The following is a 19934-nucleotide window of genomic DNA, read 5'->3' as shown; positions in this document are numbered from 1 at the left end:
TTATTGGCAGAAGTGCAGATTCTTGTCCACATTGGCAGTGATTTTGTGTAGAGAACCTGTGGGGACAGTTACGCCAGATTAATTCATGCCCAGAATGAGCATGCAACATACTGGCACAGCTTCATGCCAATCCATGTCTTTCTGTCCCTATTGTAGTCATCGTGATGCCCTGGAAACAGATATGCCCTGGAAAATACAGATATTGTCTGAGAACCAAATGCAGAAGAAGAGGGCACTTCCGGAAAGAGCTATATAAACAAGCATTCCAAGAATACTGCTGAGTCTGGTGTGTTACACAACCTTTACAAAAATTACAGTGATGAGATAATGAATATTGCTCAATCAAAACATATTTGGTATAAACTGTGGCCGACGTGTGGAAACACAAAACCGAAGACAGGTTAGGGCAGCCATTTTCAACCACTGTGCAGTAATAATAAACGGTTTAGTTACAATCCCATAATAAACTACCACCAGGCCAGAAGGCAGGCTTTTTAGGATTCGGCTAATTAAATTGTCTGGATGGTTCTACTACATCTGGAAAAGAAAAGAAAAAACAGGAAGGAAAGCTCCAAAACTCAGCACTAAAACTGCAGTTATCTCAGGGCCCAATCCTATCCAATTTTCCAGGGCCAGTGCAGCCGTGCCAATGGGGCGTGCACTGCATCCTTTGGTGGGGTGGCAGTCACAGAGGCCTCCTCAAGGTAAGGAAACACTTGTTTCCTTACCTCCAGGCTGCATTGCAGCTGCACCAGTGCTGGAAAGTTGAATAGGATTGGGCTCCCAGGCTGCAAGCCTATCCACACTTTTCTGGGAGTAAGCTCCATTGACTATACTGGGACTTACTTTTATGTAGACAGGCATAGGATTGGGTTCACAATTCAGCCAAATTGTCAAGACTCTTTTATCAACAGTTCCTGAAAAGCAATCAGGCACTTTACACACTACACACAGAAACCTCCCTTGGCTGGCAAGTAATCCTTGTTAAGATGCATGAATAGGAGCACTGCCTTTTAAACTAATTTGCAAACTTAATACAATTGCAAAACAGCCCCCCCTGGCATTGAAGATGCTTTCCACTGGATTTTTAATAGCCTCTCTGCTGAACAGTTTGCCACTTTACTAATCTGTGGATAAAGTGTCCTCACAGGAGCCAAAGCCTATGTAATTATAACTGTAAATATAAATACAAAAGGGAAATTAAATTTGTCAGCCTATGAGCAGAAGTACCTGGTATGAACTGTTATGGTGCTCATTTCCCTGATATCAAATTAATTTGTGTAGGTGTCCCCTGGAAGGGGAGTGAAAAGGAGAATGAAGATTTTTCACGAAGTGCAGGGAAACTTTAATTAAACTAAAACAGTGGTTGAAAACAAATGGATATTCTATATCCAGATAACATTGCAGTAAATATTACTATGCTGGAATTCTCAAAGACAAAAGAAAGGCTTAATCATCGGCTGTATCACCCTCTTAAGAACATAAGAACAGCCCCACTGGATCAGGCCATAGGCACATCTAGTCCAGCTTCCTGTATCTCACAGCGGCCCACCAAATGCCCCAGGGAGCACACCAGATAACAAGAGACCTCATCCTGGTGCCCTCCCTTGCATCTGGCATTCTGACATAACCCATTTCTAAAATCAGGAGGTTGCACGTACACATCATGGCTTGTAACCCGTAATGGATTTTTCCTCCAGAAACTTGTCCAATCCCCTTTTAAAGGCGTACAGGCCAGACGCCATCACCACATCCTGTGGCAAGGAGTTCCACAGACCAACCACACACTGAGTAAAGAAATATTTTCTTTTGTCTGTCCTAACCCGCCCAACACTCAATTTTAGTGGATGTCCCCTGGTTCTGGTATTATGTGAGAATGTAAAGAGCATCTCTCTCTATCCACTCTGTCCATCCCCTGCATAATTTTGTATGTCTCAATCATGTCCCCCCTCAGGCGCCTCTTTTCTAGGCTGAAGAGGCCCAAACGCCGTAGACTTTCCTCATAAGGAAGGTGCCCCAGCCCAGGAATCATCTTAGTCGCTCTCTTTTGCACCTTTTCCATTTCCACTATGTCTTTTTTGAGATGCAGCGACCAGAACTGGACACAATACTCCAGGTGTGGCCTTACCATCGATTTGTACAACGGCATTATAATACTAGCCGTTTTGTTCTCAATACCCTTCCTAATGATCCCAAGCATAGAATTGGCCTTCTTCACTGCCGCCGCACATTGGGTCGACACTTTCATCGACCTGTCCACCACCACCCCAAGATCTCTCTCCTGATCTGTCACAGGCAGCTCAGAACCCATTAGCTCAGAACCCGTTTTGTTCTCAGTGCCTTTTCTAATGATCTCAAGCATAGAATTGGCTTCTGAGACACGCAGGCAGCCCATTCTGCAGGCTCACTTCCCACATATCAGAAGAGTTCCCAATATCATACTTGACATCAATGGTGCCACTAAGGTTTGCATCACCCAGTGCGGGAGGCCAGCACATCACCTCCATGATGGACCTCCTCCCGTGCAATGGACAGGGCAACACCTTGGGCAGCGGGGGTGGGGATGCACCACCCCACCCCTACTGGGTTTTTGGCTATAACTTTTGAGAGAATAGAGTTAATTCAATGCAACTCATTTCATAGCATTCTGCAAGAAATTACACATCCAATGATATATAACATGATGGTGCTATTCGAAAATACCAAGATTTAAAATTTTTTGACCAGCAGTGGTGTCACCTCCTTGTGTGCATCACTCTGTGTGGCCTGCACTCCCTGCACCACCCTAGTGACGACACTGCTTGGCATTCCTTGGGTGCAGATGACAACATCAATGAACACAGCATTGGTTTTTACTTCCCCTTCTGTGTGAATTTCGGTTCCTTCTTGTCATGGAGCTGTGCTTGGATTCCAGTAAAGCTCCTCCCCTGTTACAGCTGTCTACACATACTCAAGTCTAGTTTAGCATCTGATTACATGGGCACAATCCTTGTTAGTTAATGGAGTTACTCACAAATTTGATTCAGTCAACGGTCAACAAAACCTTTATTAGGCATAAACATTTGATAGGTGAAGACTCTGTACAGAAATCGTAGAGAGAGTATAAACCTAAGTAGTACCCAAATATATGTATATGTGTGCACCTACGTGTACTCTTTCTCTCAATACCGAGCTAAACAAATGCATCGGTAAAGCAGCTACCACATTTTCCAGACTCACAAAGAGAGTCTGGTCCAACAAGAAGCTGACAGAACATACCAAGATCCAGGTCTACAGAGTTTGCATCCTGAGTACACTTCTGTACTGCAGCGAGTCATGGACTCTTCGCTCACAACAGGAGAGGAAAATGAACGCTTTCCACATGCACTGCCTCCGACGCATTCTCAGCATCACCTGCCAGGACAAAGTTCCAAACAACACAGTCCTGGAACGAGCTAGAATCCCTAGCATGTATGCACTGCTGAAACAAAGACGCCTGCGTTGGCTCAGTCATGTTGTGAGAATGGATGATGGGCGGATCCCAAAGGATCTCCTCTATGGAGAACTCGTGCAAGGAAAGCGCCCTACAGGTAGACCACAGCTGCGATACAAGGACATCTGCAAGAGGGATCTGAAGGCCTTAGGAGTGGACCTCAACAAGTGGGAAACCCTGGCCTCTGAGCGGCCCGCTTGGGGGCAGGCTGTGCAGCATGGCCTTTCCCAGTTTGAAGAGACACTTTGCCAACAGTCTGAGGCTAAGAGGCAAAGAAGGAAAGCCCATAGCCAGGGAGACAGACCAGGGACAGACTGCACTCACTCCCGGTGTGGAAGGGATTGTCACTCCCGAATCGGCCTTTTCAGCCACACTAGACGCTGTTCCAGAACCACCATTCAGAGCGCGATACCACAGTCTTTTGAGACTGAAGGTTGCCAACAGAAAACGTGTACACACAGAAATGAACGTACATTACATTTTACATACAAACATGAATTATTTAAAAGACAGAAAACAATCAGTTACTCTGCAGATCTTGCCAAGATGTAACCTACTCAGTGAATACTTGGTACAGAAAGCTTGGCTCGATTCAGAATACTCAAATTTAGGAACTGTGCGACTGGGAGGGTTGTATGCTCTACATCACCTGCTAGAAGGAATTGAATCATATCTTTCTCAGAATGCCCTGTTTTAGGATGGAGCAAGGGAGAGAGAAATTGCTGTCTTAATGCTTGATATCTGGGACAGCGCAACATAATGTGTGTGGAAGATTCTACTTCTCGTAAATTGCAGCTACATAAACGATCTTCCCAGGAGGCGTTTCTAAATCTGCCATGTAAGTCATTAGAGGGGCTCACGTTACAAAGTGCCAAGGTAAAGGCCCTTCTCTCCAGGGGGTGTATTAGGAGAGACAGATATTTTGGTTGTTGACCACTTGTGATTTTAAGTTGAAAATTCAGAGGAGAACATTTTTTCTGAGCTGCGCCTAGAATCTCTTGCCTTTCCACATTTGATTCAGTGCAGGTACAATCTGTACAATCACTGATAAATTAAAGAACAATAAGTCACTGGGTCCAGATAGCATCCACCCAAGAGTTATTAAGGAATTGAAGAATGAAGTTGCTGATATCTTGATTAAAATATGCAACTTGTCCCTCAAAACGGCCACAGTGCCAGAGGATTGGAGGATAGCAAATGTCACGCCGATCTATAAAAAGGGAAAGAGGGGGGACCCGGGAAACTATTGTCAGAATGCCAATGCAAGCGAGGGCACCAGGATGAGGTCTCTTGTTGTCTGGTGTGCTCCCTGGGGCATTTGGTGGGCTGCTGTGAGATACAGGAAGCTGGACTAGATGGGCCTATGGCCTGATCCAGTGGGGCTGTTCTTATATTCTTATGTGTGTGATTCCATGCTCTGGGTGGACAATTATGGATTCAGAGTATTCTTTAGTTTAGTGCAGTGTTTCTAACTGTGGGTTGGGACCTACTAAGTGGGTCACGAGCCAATTTCAGGTGGGTCCCCATTCATTTCAGTCTTTTATTTTTAATATATTAGACTTTCTGCTACCCTGGGATATGACTGCATTTGGGGAAATGTTACAGACCTGTACTTTTAACAAGCTACTATGTATTTTCTTTTAATAAAGATAGTAAATGGGACTTACTCCCAGATAAATGTGGGTAGGATTTCAGCATAGGATTGTTTTTTTTTAAAAAAAAATCTTTGTGATGTCACTTCCAGTCATGACATCACTTCCGGTGGGTCCTGACAAATTCTCATTCTAAAAAGTGGGTCCTGGTGCTAAATGTGTGAGAACCACTAGTTTAGTGGATCAAGCGTAATTGCTTTTAAATTAGCCTGTCTCAGTCAGGAAATTAGTTTCCGTTTCTGGTTGGTGTCCAATTCAGGGCAGAGGCACATACCGAACACTAACTCCACAGTGGACTAAGGAGGATGAGGGGGGCTGACTGGTTGCATCACTTCGGGATGGGGAGAGGGGCTTCTCCAGTGCTTGATCTGCTGGGTGTTGGGTGTCATGCAGCACCCCAGAGGCGGCTGCATCTCTGTGTTAAGAAAAGCCAAGAGTTGGCTGAGAGCCTTGGGTGGAGATGCAGTGAATAACGGAGTGCCAGGGATCCCAGGTGGCAGGGCTGGCACCTAGTTGCAATGCCAGAGCGGGAAGGAAAAGTGCTTTGAGCATGGGCAGAGGGCAGGTGCATGCAGCATGACGCGGGGTGCCCAAGACAAAGAGAGAAGATCTCCAGGGATCTGCCCAGACCCTCGGACGTCCTTGTGCAGCCCCCCCGGCTGCGCGTTGGTCTTCTGAGATAGACTGCCCCTGGCCAGGGAGGCTCTCTCTGGGTCGGCCACCTCCAGCGGCAGCGGCGGCGGCCTCCCGGTGTGGGCGGGGAGGGAGCCCTTCTCGCCTGGCCCCGCCTGGCCGGGCTTCCCCTGCGCGGCTCGTCCCTCCCCGGGGCTCCTCCAGTCCGCCTCGCGCTCCTGCCCGGCTCGCTGCGCTCCGGACTTCCTGGCTGCAGAGATCAGGTAGGCAGGCCGGGCGGGGGGCCATCCTGGCGCTGTGCCCGCGGCCGCCCCCGGGGCCAGTCCCCTGCCTGGGCGCAGCCTCCAGCTTCTGGGGGCTGCAGCCCGGACCCCCCTTCCCTAGGAAGCCCTTCTCCAGAAGGGGCTTAGAAGGGGCTCCTGCCAGCCTGTGCCCCCCCCCAGTGCCCCGCCCGCCACTGTGGCTGCCCCAAAAGTTCCAACAGGGATGTGCCACCATCCCTGGCAAAGGTTCTGGATTGGGGCATAAGCTACAATCTGCAGGGAGGGGGCTCAAAAACAATGCATACTTTTTTTTGGGGGGGGGGGGGCTTTTAAAATGTTATGTGTACTGAAATACAGGCAGGCAGATAGGTTTTGTATTGGCAACCTTCGAAAGACTGGTATCGCGCTCTGAAAGGTGGTTCTGGCACAGCGTCTAGATAGATAGATAGGTAGGTAGGTAGGTAGGTAGGTAGATAGATAGATAGATAGATAGATAGATAGATAGATAGATAGATAGATAGATAGATAGATAGATGAAGGAAGGAAGGAAGGAAGGAATAGATATGGAAGGAAGGGAGGGAGGGAGTTTGTGCAGACCTTTCTTAAATGGCTTGTGCAGCAAGTGTTGGTGTAATTTTTTTTTTTTTTTAACAAGGAGCTTCCAAGCTTTCTATTGGTCAGGGCAGCATCCTTCAACCTTGGGGTCTGGACTCCAATGAGGTCATGAAGCCTCATTTGTGTGGTTATAGCCTGGGGAGTAGTACTCTGGAAGTCAAAAGTCCAGTGGACGTGTTCTCTCACCCCCATTCAATGGGCTTCTGGAGCAAGCGCGCACAGGACCAGGCCACCAGCGCTCAAGTTCCTTCATCTGTGCCTGGGCTTGTTCAACCATACCCTGCATGCTGCCCTGCCCAGCGTTCCCGCTGCATCCTCACCAGGCTCCCACTCCGCTGGGGAAGCCCAGCCAGCAGGCCTGGCTGTACTGCAGCCCGAACACAGCGAGTGGGGCAAGGCTCGAGCAGTGCAGGTAAGGGCCGATCGGGTCCCAGGAGAGGAGCAGGATCCAAGTGGGACCCCAGCCTCATACTGTATTCATTTGTTAGGATCACAGCATGAAAAAGGTTGAAGCTCCCTGGTTTAGGGCCTCACCAAGTCTAAATCTGGCACTGCCCAGCAGCGGAGAACCTGCTTGGCTGGGGGGAGGCTGCTTCCCCAGCAGTTGCCATTCCACAAGGTCTCATGGCTCAGAGCAACTGCTGGAGGAGGGTTTGCACATCAAAGCCTGTCCTGTGACTGCAGTGCACAGTCCTTAAGTGGCGGGGAGGGGGGAACCAATGGGCAAGGAACCCTACGCCATCCAGCTCCCAGTTATTCTACTAAAGATGTGTTTTGCGTTCCTCGGCTGGGTGCTCTGGCTACTGGCCTAGTGAGACCAGGGCAATCAAGGTGAGCCTCAGGTGGCTTGCAGCACAACCAGCAAGAAGCAAAGCATTGCCAATTTGACAAGAAATCTGCAGCCACCACATTCTCCTCTTCCTCTCTTGCCACACGACCTGTCGCATCAGACAGTTTCTCTGCCTTCTCTGAGAGAGGGATGGGCGCCCCGCAACAAAGGAGCAAACAGTGCACATTTGTCGCACAAGAGATGGGGTGACCGAGAAGACCCCAGCTGGCTCTGAGAAGCTTGTGGTTCCTTGAGTCGTGCAATCAGGAGCTCTTGATAATCTGCACAGAGGCTTTTCTGCAACTTCCCTCTCCAGGACCCAAACTGCCTGTCTGCAAGCCCCGGAAGCCACAAGCAAGCAGGCACACAAGCTATCAGTCACGCAATTTTGATTTACTCTACTGACTAAACATGGCCTTCACACTTGGGCATTTGGGCATCTTCAGTTACTAAATACGCCAGGAGTCTAAAAGCATGGAACTCAGAGAAGTACGGATGTGTCACAGACTGAAACAACTTGGAAGTGGCCAGAAGATGGTTATAGCCAAGCTAAGACCTTGGGTGAACTAGGACATCCACTAAAATTGAGTGTTGGGAGAGTTAGGAGAGACAAAAGAAACATTTCTTTACCCAGCATGTAATTAATCTGTGGAACTCTTTGCCACAGAATATGGTGCTGGTGTCTGGCCTAGATGCCTTTAAAAGGGGATTGGATAGATTTCAGGAAGAAAACTCCATCAGAGGTTATAAGCCGTGATGGGTATGTGCATCCTCTTAGTTCTGGAAGTAGACTATCTCAGAATACCAGTTGCAAGGGAATGGCAATGCAGGTCTCTTGTTGTCTTGTGTGCTCCTGGAGGCATTTGATGGGCCACTGTGAGATGCAGAAAGGTGAACCAGATGGCTTTTGGCCTGAACCAGTGGTGCTCGTCTTATGTTCTTATGACCTTCCATATATTATCAGCCATAAACAGCACCTTGAAGTAGCAAAATACCAAAGTCCGCTAACATTGTCTTTCATACTCGCTGCAGGGGAACCTCAATTTGTAGAGCCAGTCCTGCCATGGGCACCATGAGCCTCAGAGCATGGAGAAAAGGAACAGCCTGTGTTGGACCACTCAGGAGGGACCTAGTATAACACTTTACTTTCTTTTCCTTCCCTAGAGCAAAGATGGACCCCTTAGTACGCATGTTTCCACTGCAGTTTGAAGACGGGACACTCTTGTTCATAGGTAAGACTTCCAAAGGTCTTTCCTGCCTGAGTGATGGAGGGTGCGGCTCAGGTGTCACCCAAGGCATTTTGGGAGCACAGTTGTGGCTCCCCTTAGCAGTCGGAGAGCCCTACAGGACCCAGTCCTCCTGGATAGCTGGCAGGCTGCCTAAGACCCAGCAGGTGCTCAGGAGCTTGACCTAGACCTAACCAGATCTGGTGTCTGAAAATCTGGCACTAGATTCCCCCCCCCCCCAAAAAAGAAGGCTCAACTAAATCAAAGGTAGGTAGCATTAAAATAATGGGTGAGGGAGGGATTTGGAAGTACTGTCCACTACCCCTGTCCTTTCCAGAAGGACCACTGCTCAGAGGTGAGGTTCACCCACTTTGTCAGTCCTTGGCATCTTCCGGGTAAAGGATTTCTGGTAGCAGGGATTTCTGGGTAAAGGATTTCTGAAAACTAGAGCTGCCTGCCTTACTGCTGGTCCACCTAGCACCAGGGAACCACTAGTCAGCACAGGAGAGGGAGGAGGAGACGACAATCTGGAATCAACAGAATGAGGAAGTTCCATTCTGAGAAGCCCAGCCAAAATCCTTCACTTTGACTTGGAGCTAGCAAGTCTTTCTAAAGAAAAAGTCATGTGCCCAAGATGCTGTGGAAGCAACTTGAGTCTGCTAGAGTCAAAAATCAGTGCTGATCTCAGTGACCTGCTCGCACTTTGTTTATTCCTAAGTGATAAGGGTTGGGGAGGGGGTCAAGTTTCCATTGGGATGAGTAGTTGGCAACCTTCAGTCTCGAAAGACTATGGTATCGCGCTCTGAAAGGTGGTTCTGGAACAGCGTCTAGTGTGGCTGAAAAGGCCGATTCGGGAGTGACAATCCCTTCCACACCGGGAGCAAGTGCAGTCTGTCCCTGGTCTGTCTCCCTGGCTATGGGCCTTCCTTCTTCGCCTCTTAGCCTCAGACTGTTGGCCAAGTGTCTCTTCAAACTAGGAAAGGCCATGATGCACAGCCTGCCTCCAAGCGGGCCGCTCAGAGGCCAGGGTTTCCCACTTGTTGAGGTCCACTCCTAAGGCCTTCAGATCCCTCTTGCAGATGTCCTTGTATCGCAGCTGTGGTCTACCTGTAGGGCGCTTTCATTGGGATGAAAGAGCAGCTTATTCGGGGAGTAGAATGACATGACCTGGCCAGGGAAAGATCTCTTTGTGTAGATGTGCAGCCTAACATCTTCTTTCTCCCTTTTTCCCCCCTGCCACGCATGGATTGCTTGGAATGCAGAAGAGGAAGGTATGCACAGATCCTTATCTGCTAATAGGAGTGATAGTCCGTATCTTGACTGTTGGTCATTTGTGACAGATTCAGTTAAGGCCGTGTCAAGTTTTATTGTTTTGGTATCAAAATCAAAAGTTATACTTTTCCACCCAGAGTCAGATAGAACATTATCAGCGTTATAAGATCTCTGTAACAGAGGACACAATCCTAACCCACTTTCCAGGACTCACATAAGGACAATGCAGCGCCAAGGGAAGGAAACAAGCATTCCCTTACTTTGAGGAGGACTCCGTGACTGCCACCCAATTGTAGGATCCAGCACATGCCCCATTGGCACAGCTATGCCAGTACTGGAAAGTTGATTAGGATTTAGGCCACAGGCAAGTGAGGCTTTCTTCCCTATTCCTTTTTTTAAAAAAGCAATGCTTTAGGACTGTCGTATTAAGATTTGTCCAGATGTTTATTCTGTACCTTATTGACCTCTCATCCCATGATAACTGGACCAAGAGTTCTCTTTTAGAACTGAGGTCACCAAATATTGGTCAGTCAAATGATGTGGCCAGGGCAGGAGCCCCTCAGACTCCACCCTAATTATGCTTCTGCACAAAGCGGTGGAACAGCATATTATCATAGCAGTAGAAAGACAGAAGTAGTCACATGTGATGTTTGGTGGCCCTGAATTTCTGGGCAGAGGAAGGCTGCAGCCATCCTTCTGATGTGGTGCTTCACATCTCATTCAAAGGTCTAGAATGTGACGGCTTTGAAATAGCTGGGAGATGTGAAGAGGCACAAATCCTGCGGAACATTGAGGACCGCGTCCTCATGGCACACCCTACGGATCAGGCAGACGCGGCACGTTTTGAGATCATCAACTACCTTGAGATGCAGAAAGGTACAGTGGGCTGGTTTGCACCTCCCCACACTCTGACCGTTTTCCTGGAATCATCTTTGAAATCTGCCTCTCCACCACCTTTCCATAGGCCCTTTTCACACATTCAAACACACACAGATGGGGGAAGGGTGGGGGGCTCACTCCATCTCTGCTCAAACTAGTGTGAAAAAGCCTACAGACTCCATCCCTGTGGTCATGAAGTCTCCTGTGTAAAGATTCCACTTCATACAGATGGACGCTGCCCACATGCCATCTGTACACTTAGAGGGTGCTTTCACACTTGCTGTCCAAGGTGGCCCACAAGGTGGAAAACATCTTTGAAATAAGGTCGGCATTGTGGATCTCAGTCACTAAGGATCAGGTGCAAAGCATTTGCTTGAAAGGGGCAGGGATGTGTGTTTTCACTCTCAATTGTATAGCCTGCCTTGGCTGAGAAGCAAGAGCTATGGATAGCACTCGTGAAAACTGTTTCTCGCCGATTTCAGTGTTTTCCAAAGTTAGAAGTACAGAAAGCAGTGTTGTGTGTTTTTATTTCATTGTCACCCAAAAAAAAAAAAGCCCACCTCTAGCTATAGAACATAAATCAGGGAGGGGTAATTAAAGTTGCAATGGAAGAAGAATGGGGAGTCTTGAAACTCCACTCTTTGCAGATTTGCAAGACAAAGACAATGCAAGCAATGCCACACACTCTCTTGCAATAAGTTCTGCCTGTTCTGGACAGACGAACAAAACAGTTCAGGACAGCAGATTTCAAAATACACTGAGCTCTCCTTTAGGTGCAAGTGCTCCGTCTTCCTGCTACCACCCCTCTGTTTGTTGAAACAGAAAAACCAAATCTGCAGAAGCTCATATATCAGTCAGGCTAAAGAAAAAGTACATTTGTGGGAAAGCCAGAGAAATAGGCATCCGGAGCCAGCCCCTAATTTAGTCTGAATCGCCTGGCCTCAAACTCCTGCATGATTCTGCAAACTCAGGAATATGCATCATGGTTCCCACCACATGCACAGAGCTCTCTCTGCCTCCTGGTCCAGCAAAGCCTATCCTGGAGATATGCAGAAGGCACACACTTTTTCCTGCCACCCAAAGACATTTTCAGTCCCCAGCACAACTCTCTGTGCTTCTTGCAGTTGCATGGGCCAGAAAGTGGATGCCCTTTGGCACATGGCATGAACCTCAAAACATGCCCTTCAGATTAAAGGAAGGGATGGTGGGCATCAAACCATCAAGGAAAGTGGAGACTGGTTCTCCAAGCCACGTTCTGGGCTTTGTTAGCTGCTGCTCAGCACCTTTCAGACCAAATTCTGACCTCTTGTCCTTTGTTTCCAGCATCTGGAATCAGGTTCAACATCCACAGTTACAAAGACACAACTCCCAGAGGGTATCCAGTGGCCTTCACCACGCAGTTGAATAGCATGACTTATTACATGTATGTTGAGAGAAGAGGTGATAACATGAGAGTGGCATTTAAGGTAAGCCCAGGCTGTTCTTATCCCCAAACACCATCTTTCCCCTCTGCACCTGTTGGGTGGCATTCCTGTTAACTCTCTAGTGGAGAAAGCCACATCTTGAGTGTGCAAAACGGATATTTCTGCCACCTGATGTGGTAAATGTTTCCTTGAATGTTGGGAGAAAAAAGGCAAGCAGCTGATTCATATTCATTTTTAATCCCATTTTGCTCACAACTGGAAAGCCACAATGTGACTCCTTTGGAAAAAGCCCACTGAAAGCACTTTAAAAGGATAGAATAACCTGCTGTTTGAGCAGCATATGCTGCCGACAAGCGCGGTACACGGACCAGGTCAGTGATTCCCAAACTCATCGTGGCCGCAGCACGCTTTGTACTTACAGGGGCAGTGCACGGCCTCTTCTTCCTGGTTTTGCCAGGTCAAGATCTTGTGCAATCTCAGACCAGTGAGCCAGGAACAAGAGGCCATGTGGCACCCCAGTGAGTGTGACGTAGCACTCTGGGGTGGTGTGGCACAGTTTGGGAACCATTGCCCCAGACAATTTCCTTGAATGTTGGGAGAAAAAAGGCAAGCAGCTGTTTCTTATTCATTTTTAATCCCATTTTGTCCAGCTGGCAGCAGTCTTGCTGGGCCTAAGCAGGCCAAAGCAGTGCAGCTCCAAAAGCTGAAAATCCATCGCTTCGGCTTGTCTCCCAATTAAGACTTTCTGTGGAAGTTGCTGTTTGGAGTGTGACAGAAGCTTCTGTGGGCGAAAGGCCTTCCTGTGCACATGACATTTCCTCTGTCAGAAAGAGACAGCAGCCACCTTGCCCGAACTGCCCTCAGGCAAGGGGTTTAAACCCCAGGGATGTGGGTTTCATCAAGAGGTTATGCAATGCAACAATACCTTGGCTTTCACCCTCTTGACTTTCATCGCTTTGCTCTTTCAGCCATTTTCATCAAAACCATATTTCAAATTTTGTCCACGTGTTTTCCTTGTTTGTCCAGTTCCATCCAACCTTCCACAACGTTCATTGACATTCTCATGTTCTTTTATTTCTATTTTTTCAGGTTTGGCACACATTTGCATGTGTTAGATCTTTATTTATGTTTTTACCAGCCAAAATAAATTTGCAAGCTAAATAAGGGCCCAATCCTATGCAACTTTTCAGAACTGGTGCAGCCATAATGCAGCCCCAAGGTAAGGAAATAAATGTTCCCATACCTTGAGGAGGCCTCTGTGACTGCCTCCCCAACACAGGAAACAGTGCATACCCCATTGGCATTGCAGCACCGGCACTGGAAAATTGGATAGGATTGGGCCCCAAGGCTCTGCTTTCATCCATGCTCTGGTCCCTAACCAAATGAAAGTGCCAGGGATTGCCATACTTAGGAAAGTTTTGCTTATGTACTGCATTGACCTGGCTGCTCAGCAAAATTGCAGGCACTCTTGGTCTGCTTTGTGCGTGCCCAGTGTAGGTTCTGCCCCAGTGGCCAGTTCAGCCTCTGCTTCTACGATCCCATTTCTTTTCTTTTAGCCTTCCCTTTTAGAAGCAATTGACCAGACGTATCTTCTCTCCCTTTCAGAATGGCAACCTTCCAACTCAGATTAATGGAGACAGGAGCGACATCCTCTTCTTCCAAAGACCATTTTCCAAAGGCAGCAGGAAGTTCTTCATGTTTGAGTCCACTCTGGAGAAAGACCACTTCCTGGCCTTCGAGAAGGACAGAACAACCAACACCAGCAGACTGATTGTGAAGAAGACGAAAGCAAAGGAAAAGGTGGACGAGGCCGTAAAGATACACTACTCGGCATCTTAAGCAGGGAAACATGGAGCTATTTATTTGGCTTCTATCCAGATGTACTTATGGGCTGGGGGGGAAGGGAAACTTTTGTATGAAACTTAAAACAATACAAAACTAAGGTGACTTAACTGCAAAACCTCAGTTTGAAAATAAATTTACCACTGACGTACACTTGGAAGACAAATCCCCCTCATTTGTTCAGTTACATTAACAGAATAACTTCGTGTGCCAGGAAGGTTATTCTCTAGACTCCATGAGCAAAGGGTAGATTGAACAAAGATGTGTCTGTTTTCTACACAAAGGGTGGCTGATCAAACCTTGCTGTGCTACCAGCATGTCAGAACTGGTTGTGACCATTAGCCCACACCAAGGGTAGATCTCTCATGAATGACTGGCATAGAAACGGCCATTCATAACAGCATGCATGAAGTGCAATGTTTACCACCCCATAACACAGTGGTTTCCGAACGTTTTTAGCACTGGGACCCACTTTTAAAAATGATACACTATCGGGACCTACCTGGCTTTATGATTCACCTTGTCAGTTCAAGCTTCTGCTTTTATCCTTTGTACTATAGTGGAGTGGGGATGCTTTCTGGAGCTTTTGTTGAGCTCCACATTCATTGGATCAGGACCATTCTGGTGACTTTGCTTTCCCCTTTGCCTGGCCTTCAACAGGAGCCAAGTACAATCCTTCTCACAAGTAAACACACACAGGTGGCTCGGTTTTTTCCCATAGGGCTCAATACATTTTCCTTGTCAGTTTGAAGGGGGAGGGACAGTTCTTGAGTGTTTTTTGGGGGCTTGTCTTCATCGGATCAGGACCATTATGGTGGCACTGTGTTCCTCTTGACCTGCTCTTGGATGTGTCAGATATCAGCTCTTAGTGCTGCAGGAACAATTCCTGCCTCCCACCCCCAGCTTCCATCTGGAGAGGAAGGCCAAGGCTGGTTGTGACCAAGGCTCTTTGCATCTGCAGTGTCCCCAAAACCACAGCGGCCCAGTGCAAAGGCAACAGGTGATAGACTAGTCTTCAGCTCCAAGCGTGGAGCTGGGGATGGAACCTGACCTTGCATTGCATTTTAGAGGTGCAGTGGGAGGTCAGGGGTGAGAGTCCACTGCTCAGAAGAGAAGGAAGCTCACGGCAACCATAAGCATTCAATTAGTGACCAACGCCAGTGAACATCTGTGGCATCTAACATGGCCAGAAACCCAAAATGTCAGGAAGGGTGATGTTGACCAAGGATTACTTATTTCGCTTGTATGGCACACACCATGATCAATATATATTGCCATTTCCTTAAAGTGCTGGCTATGTAGAAATCCTTAATACACAAGCAGCTTGTAAGGCACAAAGGAACAAACTCCTCAGGAGTTAAAAAAGAAGATACTGCAAGTGTAAAATGCAGGCATCTGAGAGTCGCATCATACTTTAAAGTCAACCTCAAGTTCAACAGGAAGCTGCGGCCAACTCTGGCTCTTTTGAAATGTCCACTTGTGTGTTTGGAAATGCCTGCTTAGCAGGTGCTCTACTTTTGAAAGACGTAATGCATGAAGCAATCTTTCTTGTACACGGAAGTTGCATCCAACAAGATGTCCGAAAAGGGATATTTGCATTCCAGCACATATAGGACATACATCATTTTACTTTGGGGGACAGAAGTGCAGGGTCTCAGGGAAAGCTGTGTTAGGAAATAATGCAGACCAGAACTGGCTCTTACTGTCTTCCTAGCTCATTTGAATGAAATATACCTTTCAAGACTGCCACAATCCGTTGTGCAATTGTGACTTGTCTGGAGAACAAGTATGGCTGTCCAGAACGTAGGTATAAAGAGTCCATCATTTCCTGCACCAGATCAATAGCCCACCCAAGTCCACTCTCGCCTATACCAACTAGTTCTCTAAAATTGCAAATCAGGTCCTTTTCCAACCAACAGCGCAATTCTATCCTGTGCTGGAACAGACAAGCCAGGAGTTCTGCGCTGTATCCAGCACACGATTGGGGCCACAAGTAGCTGAGTCAGAGGTAAGGGGGAAACTCTTTCTCTTACCCTGGGGTAAGTCACCACAGCCCCAATGGGTCTCTTCGAACTTCGAAGTCCAAGGAGAACAGAGCAGCTTCAGGTCGCTCTGCACTGCTCAGGAAATGGGGCTGGGATCCAGCATTACAACCAGGTCCCAGCCCCGCCCCCGGGATCATCCTCCACCCACCCCGGAACGCCTCCCTCCTGCCTCCTCCTCAGACCCCTGCATTAGCCAAGCTCAGCTGATGCAACCCTCCCTCCCCAAGTTTGCGCAGAGGCTGGATGAAGCCTTCATGCTACGGCACACGTTCCTGTGCCGGCCCAACTGACTCCCGAGGAGGTGCAAATGTGCTTATTCCAGCCTAGGGCACGGTTAGGATTGCACCCCGAGTTACCTAAAATTCTTATATGGCACATTTTCCAAGATGGCCTCTCCATCACACAGCACAGCTCATTTTAATGGAATCTCATTAATCACACAATCACACAAAATGCTGAAACAAAACAAGTGTGGCACGAACAGGAAGACAGATCACACCACACCGGGACGTGGAGGTTCATCAAACAGGGAGAAAGTGCCTTCCTCCTCATGAATACCACAAACATGCTCGCAATGATTCATTGATTGTCAAGTCTGTTTCCTCATCCTCGAGAAGCGGGAATGCAGGACGGCAAATCAACCACATCACACTATTAGGTCATATTGAAAGTGGCTCAGTCTTGCGATTAAAAACCACTCCAATCATCTGAAAAGGAGGTAGTCAAGAGTATGAAACCATGCGCCTGGCCAGCTTCCACATTTGTTGTCACAAAATACATTTAAGGAACCAAAGTCCCACTTCAACAGTGGCCAGTTTCCTTGAGAAAACTGGCTGTGGCAAAGGCTGATGAACTGGGGAAAACCCCTACACAGCAACAGACAACACACTCCATGAGAACCTTTGCAAATAGGGAAGATTCATTTGTCACTACCCACTAAAAACCTTTGTTTGAATGAATCACTGATCTGATGCAAGTTTCCATCTGCATTTCAGTTTGTTAAAAAAAAGAACTAGTTCCAATTTTTAAAAGCTCTCTCTCAAACCTGCTAGTATTAAACAAATGTTAAAAGTCAACAGAACTCCCACAGCATTTATCTGGAAGCAGGCACCATAGAAAGGAAAGGTGAGAGGAGATGCTTTAGCCATTATGCTCAGATTTGGTGCACCAAGCACTCCATTTTGGTAGACATGGATGCAAGAGTCCCGATTCGTCTCCCTTCTTGATGTTTAAAACAGGAAAGGAAGCTACCTTCTCTGGATAGCGAGGCTGAGCACTTCTGGCAAAAAGTGTGTTGAACAGAAGGGATAGACCAGATTCTACTTCATGCATCCAATGACATTAGTTATTAATTACGTACCACACCCAACAAAAATGTTGGACTAATGACAAAACAGCCCTTCTCCAAAGGCAGCTCATCAACACGCCTCAATACAAAAGGAGAGATTTGCAGTCAGACACATTCTTGATTTGCAGTCAAGAGCAATTCCACTACTTGCTCAATTCAGACACAAGTGGAGAAATCGGTTAAGCAAAGAGATGAAGTCTCGGAAGCAGCTGAGAAAGCCTGGTGTATATAAAGGGTGCTTTCTGAAATCTTGTGTAGCTGCTGGTTTCTGGCACATACCTCTTGCAGACATCTGCATATTAGGGCTCATTTTTTAAAAGCAAGTTTCTAGACTTGCAGCTATGGAAGTATGTGAATAAAAAAAAAAACAGCAGGAGCATCAGTCTGCTCCATGCCCTTATGCTGCATGTGGGGTTTTGTCAGACAACAGTGGAAAGCCCCACTCATGCAGAACTCAGTCACATGAACCAGAGTAACAAGGCTGGGGGGCCATTTGTTGGGAGGAGCTTTTGTGCTCTCAACAGGTACTTGAGTCCAAAAGCCTTGAATGGAAGACAACAGTGGTCCTCATCCAAAAATCCCCCTCTTATTTTTCTAAGTCCTGAAGAGCATATACCAGCTTTGAACCACAGGTTGCTTCACATATTCTGGGACAAGCTGGAATTTTTACATTTTCAGAGTGTGTTGGTTGCACCTTTTAAGGCCCGAAGGGGTCTGAAGAACATAAGAACATAAGAACAGCCCCACTGGATCAGGCCATAGGCCCATCTAGTCCAGCTTCCTGTATCTCACAGCGGCCCACCAAATGCCCCAGGGAGCACACCAGATAACAAGAGACCTCATCCTGGTGCTCTCCCCTACATCTGGCATTCTGACTTAACCCATTCCTAAAATCAGGAGGTTGCGCATACAAAGACACAAGCTGCCTCAGCCAAGGCTGGCTTCCCAGATGCTTCACATCTAGGAAGTGTCTGGTTTGCTCCCAAGATGCTGATGGAAGTGTGAGATTTTGGTACAAACGCCACAATATGAAGTACCGTATTTTCTTCTGCTCCATTATATAAAGCTAGCAGAAGCAAAACACTCTCCTTCCATAAAAAGGTACTCTCAGCCCCAACACACCAAGTAAGTGTTACAAATATTGCATAGAAGGATCACACTTCACCACAACCACAATTGTGTGGTTTCACATAGGGAAAGGACATTTGTTCCAGTAGCACGTTGTTTTCTTAAAGCCCCCCCCCCCCAAAAAAAGGAATTCAGACTCAAACACATGAGGGATCTGTGAATTCTTTATTGTACATAGATTAAACAAAAGTCTTCCCTTTTTGCACAGCACTGTTTAGGCCCAAGTCTGAGCTACAAACAAGATGCTCTTTACACAATTCACTAATTGAAAATCTGGACAAAAAAATTAAAAAAACACCCCAAAGAGACAGGGTATCAAATGCAGTTATGCTACACAGGTTGAAATCAAGCTGCCATTTGATAGGGGAAAGGTCAGTCTTGTGCAATGGCTGCCGATACAATCGCTTTGGGTTCACACACAGACCCCTCAATGCTGCAGCGGTGTTAGTGAACTTTTCCCTGACGTGACCCTGTCTCAAGTCTCCCGGCAACAAGTCCTCATGTTTCACTGAATGGCTACAGCAGCTGACCCAGTTGGGGAGACTTCTTTCGCCAAAGCATTTGGCTGCCTGGAGCACATGACCCCTTGTTGCTATTTCTCCCTCATTCAATGGCTTGGTAATTGTATGATGAAGCAGAGGCAGCGGTGAACAATCGTCGCGTCTGGCAGGCAGACTGTGCAAGCGTCTCAAAGGCTCCACAGCATGGCCACTGCCCGACAGATGCCCACATCGTGGTAGTTGAAATAGCAGAGGCCTGCAAAGGTAACGGCTGAGAGCAAGTAGAGGCCGGAGTTGGCCAGTTTGATGGGAGCCTCTCCTTTGACATAATCGGTCACGACTTGTCCAAGGCCCCTAGAAGGACGGCAGACAAGAAAGGAACAGGCTGTAAATCCAGGCATTTCCAAAGGCAGCCGACCTGCCTACATCACGGGAGTCAAGAGCCTGGGGCTCTGGCACCCGAGCGAAAGGCTGATTCAGAAGACTGTTTCCTCTTCCAAGCCTTCTCTAACACAACGTTCCTCAGAACAAGACATCTGTTTCAGTTTTGCTCCTGCTGCTGGGTAGCAAGAGGCCATCTGAGTCATTCATATTCTAAATGGGGAAAATGCTGGGCCTCAGACAGGCCTTGGAAAACCCCGCAATAAAGAATCGCTGTCCCTAGTCTTGCAAAACATGGACAACCTCTAACTGAGTTTCAGGTCTTCTTTAACACATCCCAGCATCAAGAATAAAAATTCTCCTCCTGTGTTTGCCAGGCAGCTCGAGCAGCTCAGAAGGGCAGGAGAGGATGGCCTGCGCCAGAA

The 19934-nt window shown here is 47.5% G+C and overlaps 2 protein-coding genes across 3 annotated transcripts in view; one reads left to right on the top strand and one right to left on the bottom strand.

Annotated features, from left to right (window-relative positions):
- The window catches only part of BCO2 (beta-carotene oxygenase 2), a 41859-nt gene that overhangs the window by 13838 nt on the left and 8087 nt on the right, over positions 1–19934 (bottom strand). The window lies entirely within an intron of this gene.
- IL18 (interleukin 18) lies at positions 10692–14137 on the top strand. Its single transcript, XM_066639691.1, has 3 exons — positions 10692–10838; positions 12165–12307; positions 13871–14137. Exons 1-3 carry the CDS (start codon positions 10769–10771, stop codon positions 14102–14104), a joined length of 447 nt encoding a protein of 148 aa, XP_066495788.1. The 5' UTR covers positions 10692–10768; the 3' UTR covers positions 14105–14137.

The sequence above is a fragment of the Tiliqua scincoides genome, chromosome 11 (genome assembly GCF_035046505.1).
Source record: "Tiliqua scincoides isolate rTilSci1 chromosome 11, rTilSci1.hap2, whole genome shotgun sequence".
NCBI lineage: Eukaryota > Metazoa > Chordata > Lepidosauria > Squamata > Scincidae > Tiliqua > Tiliqua scincoides.
This window is presented reverse-complemented; position numbering and strand designations above follow the sequence as displayed.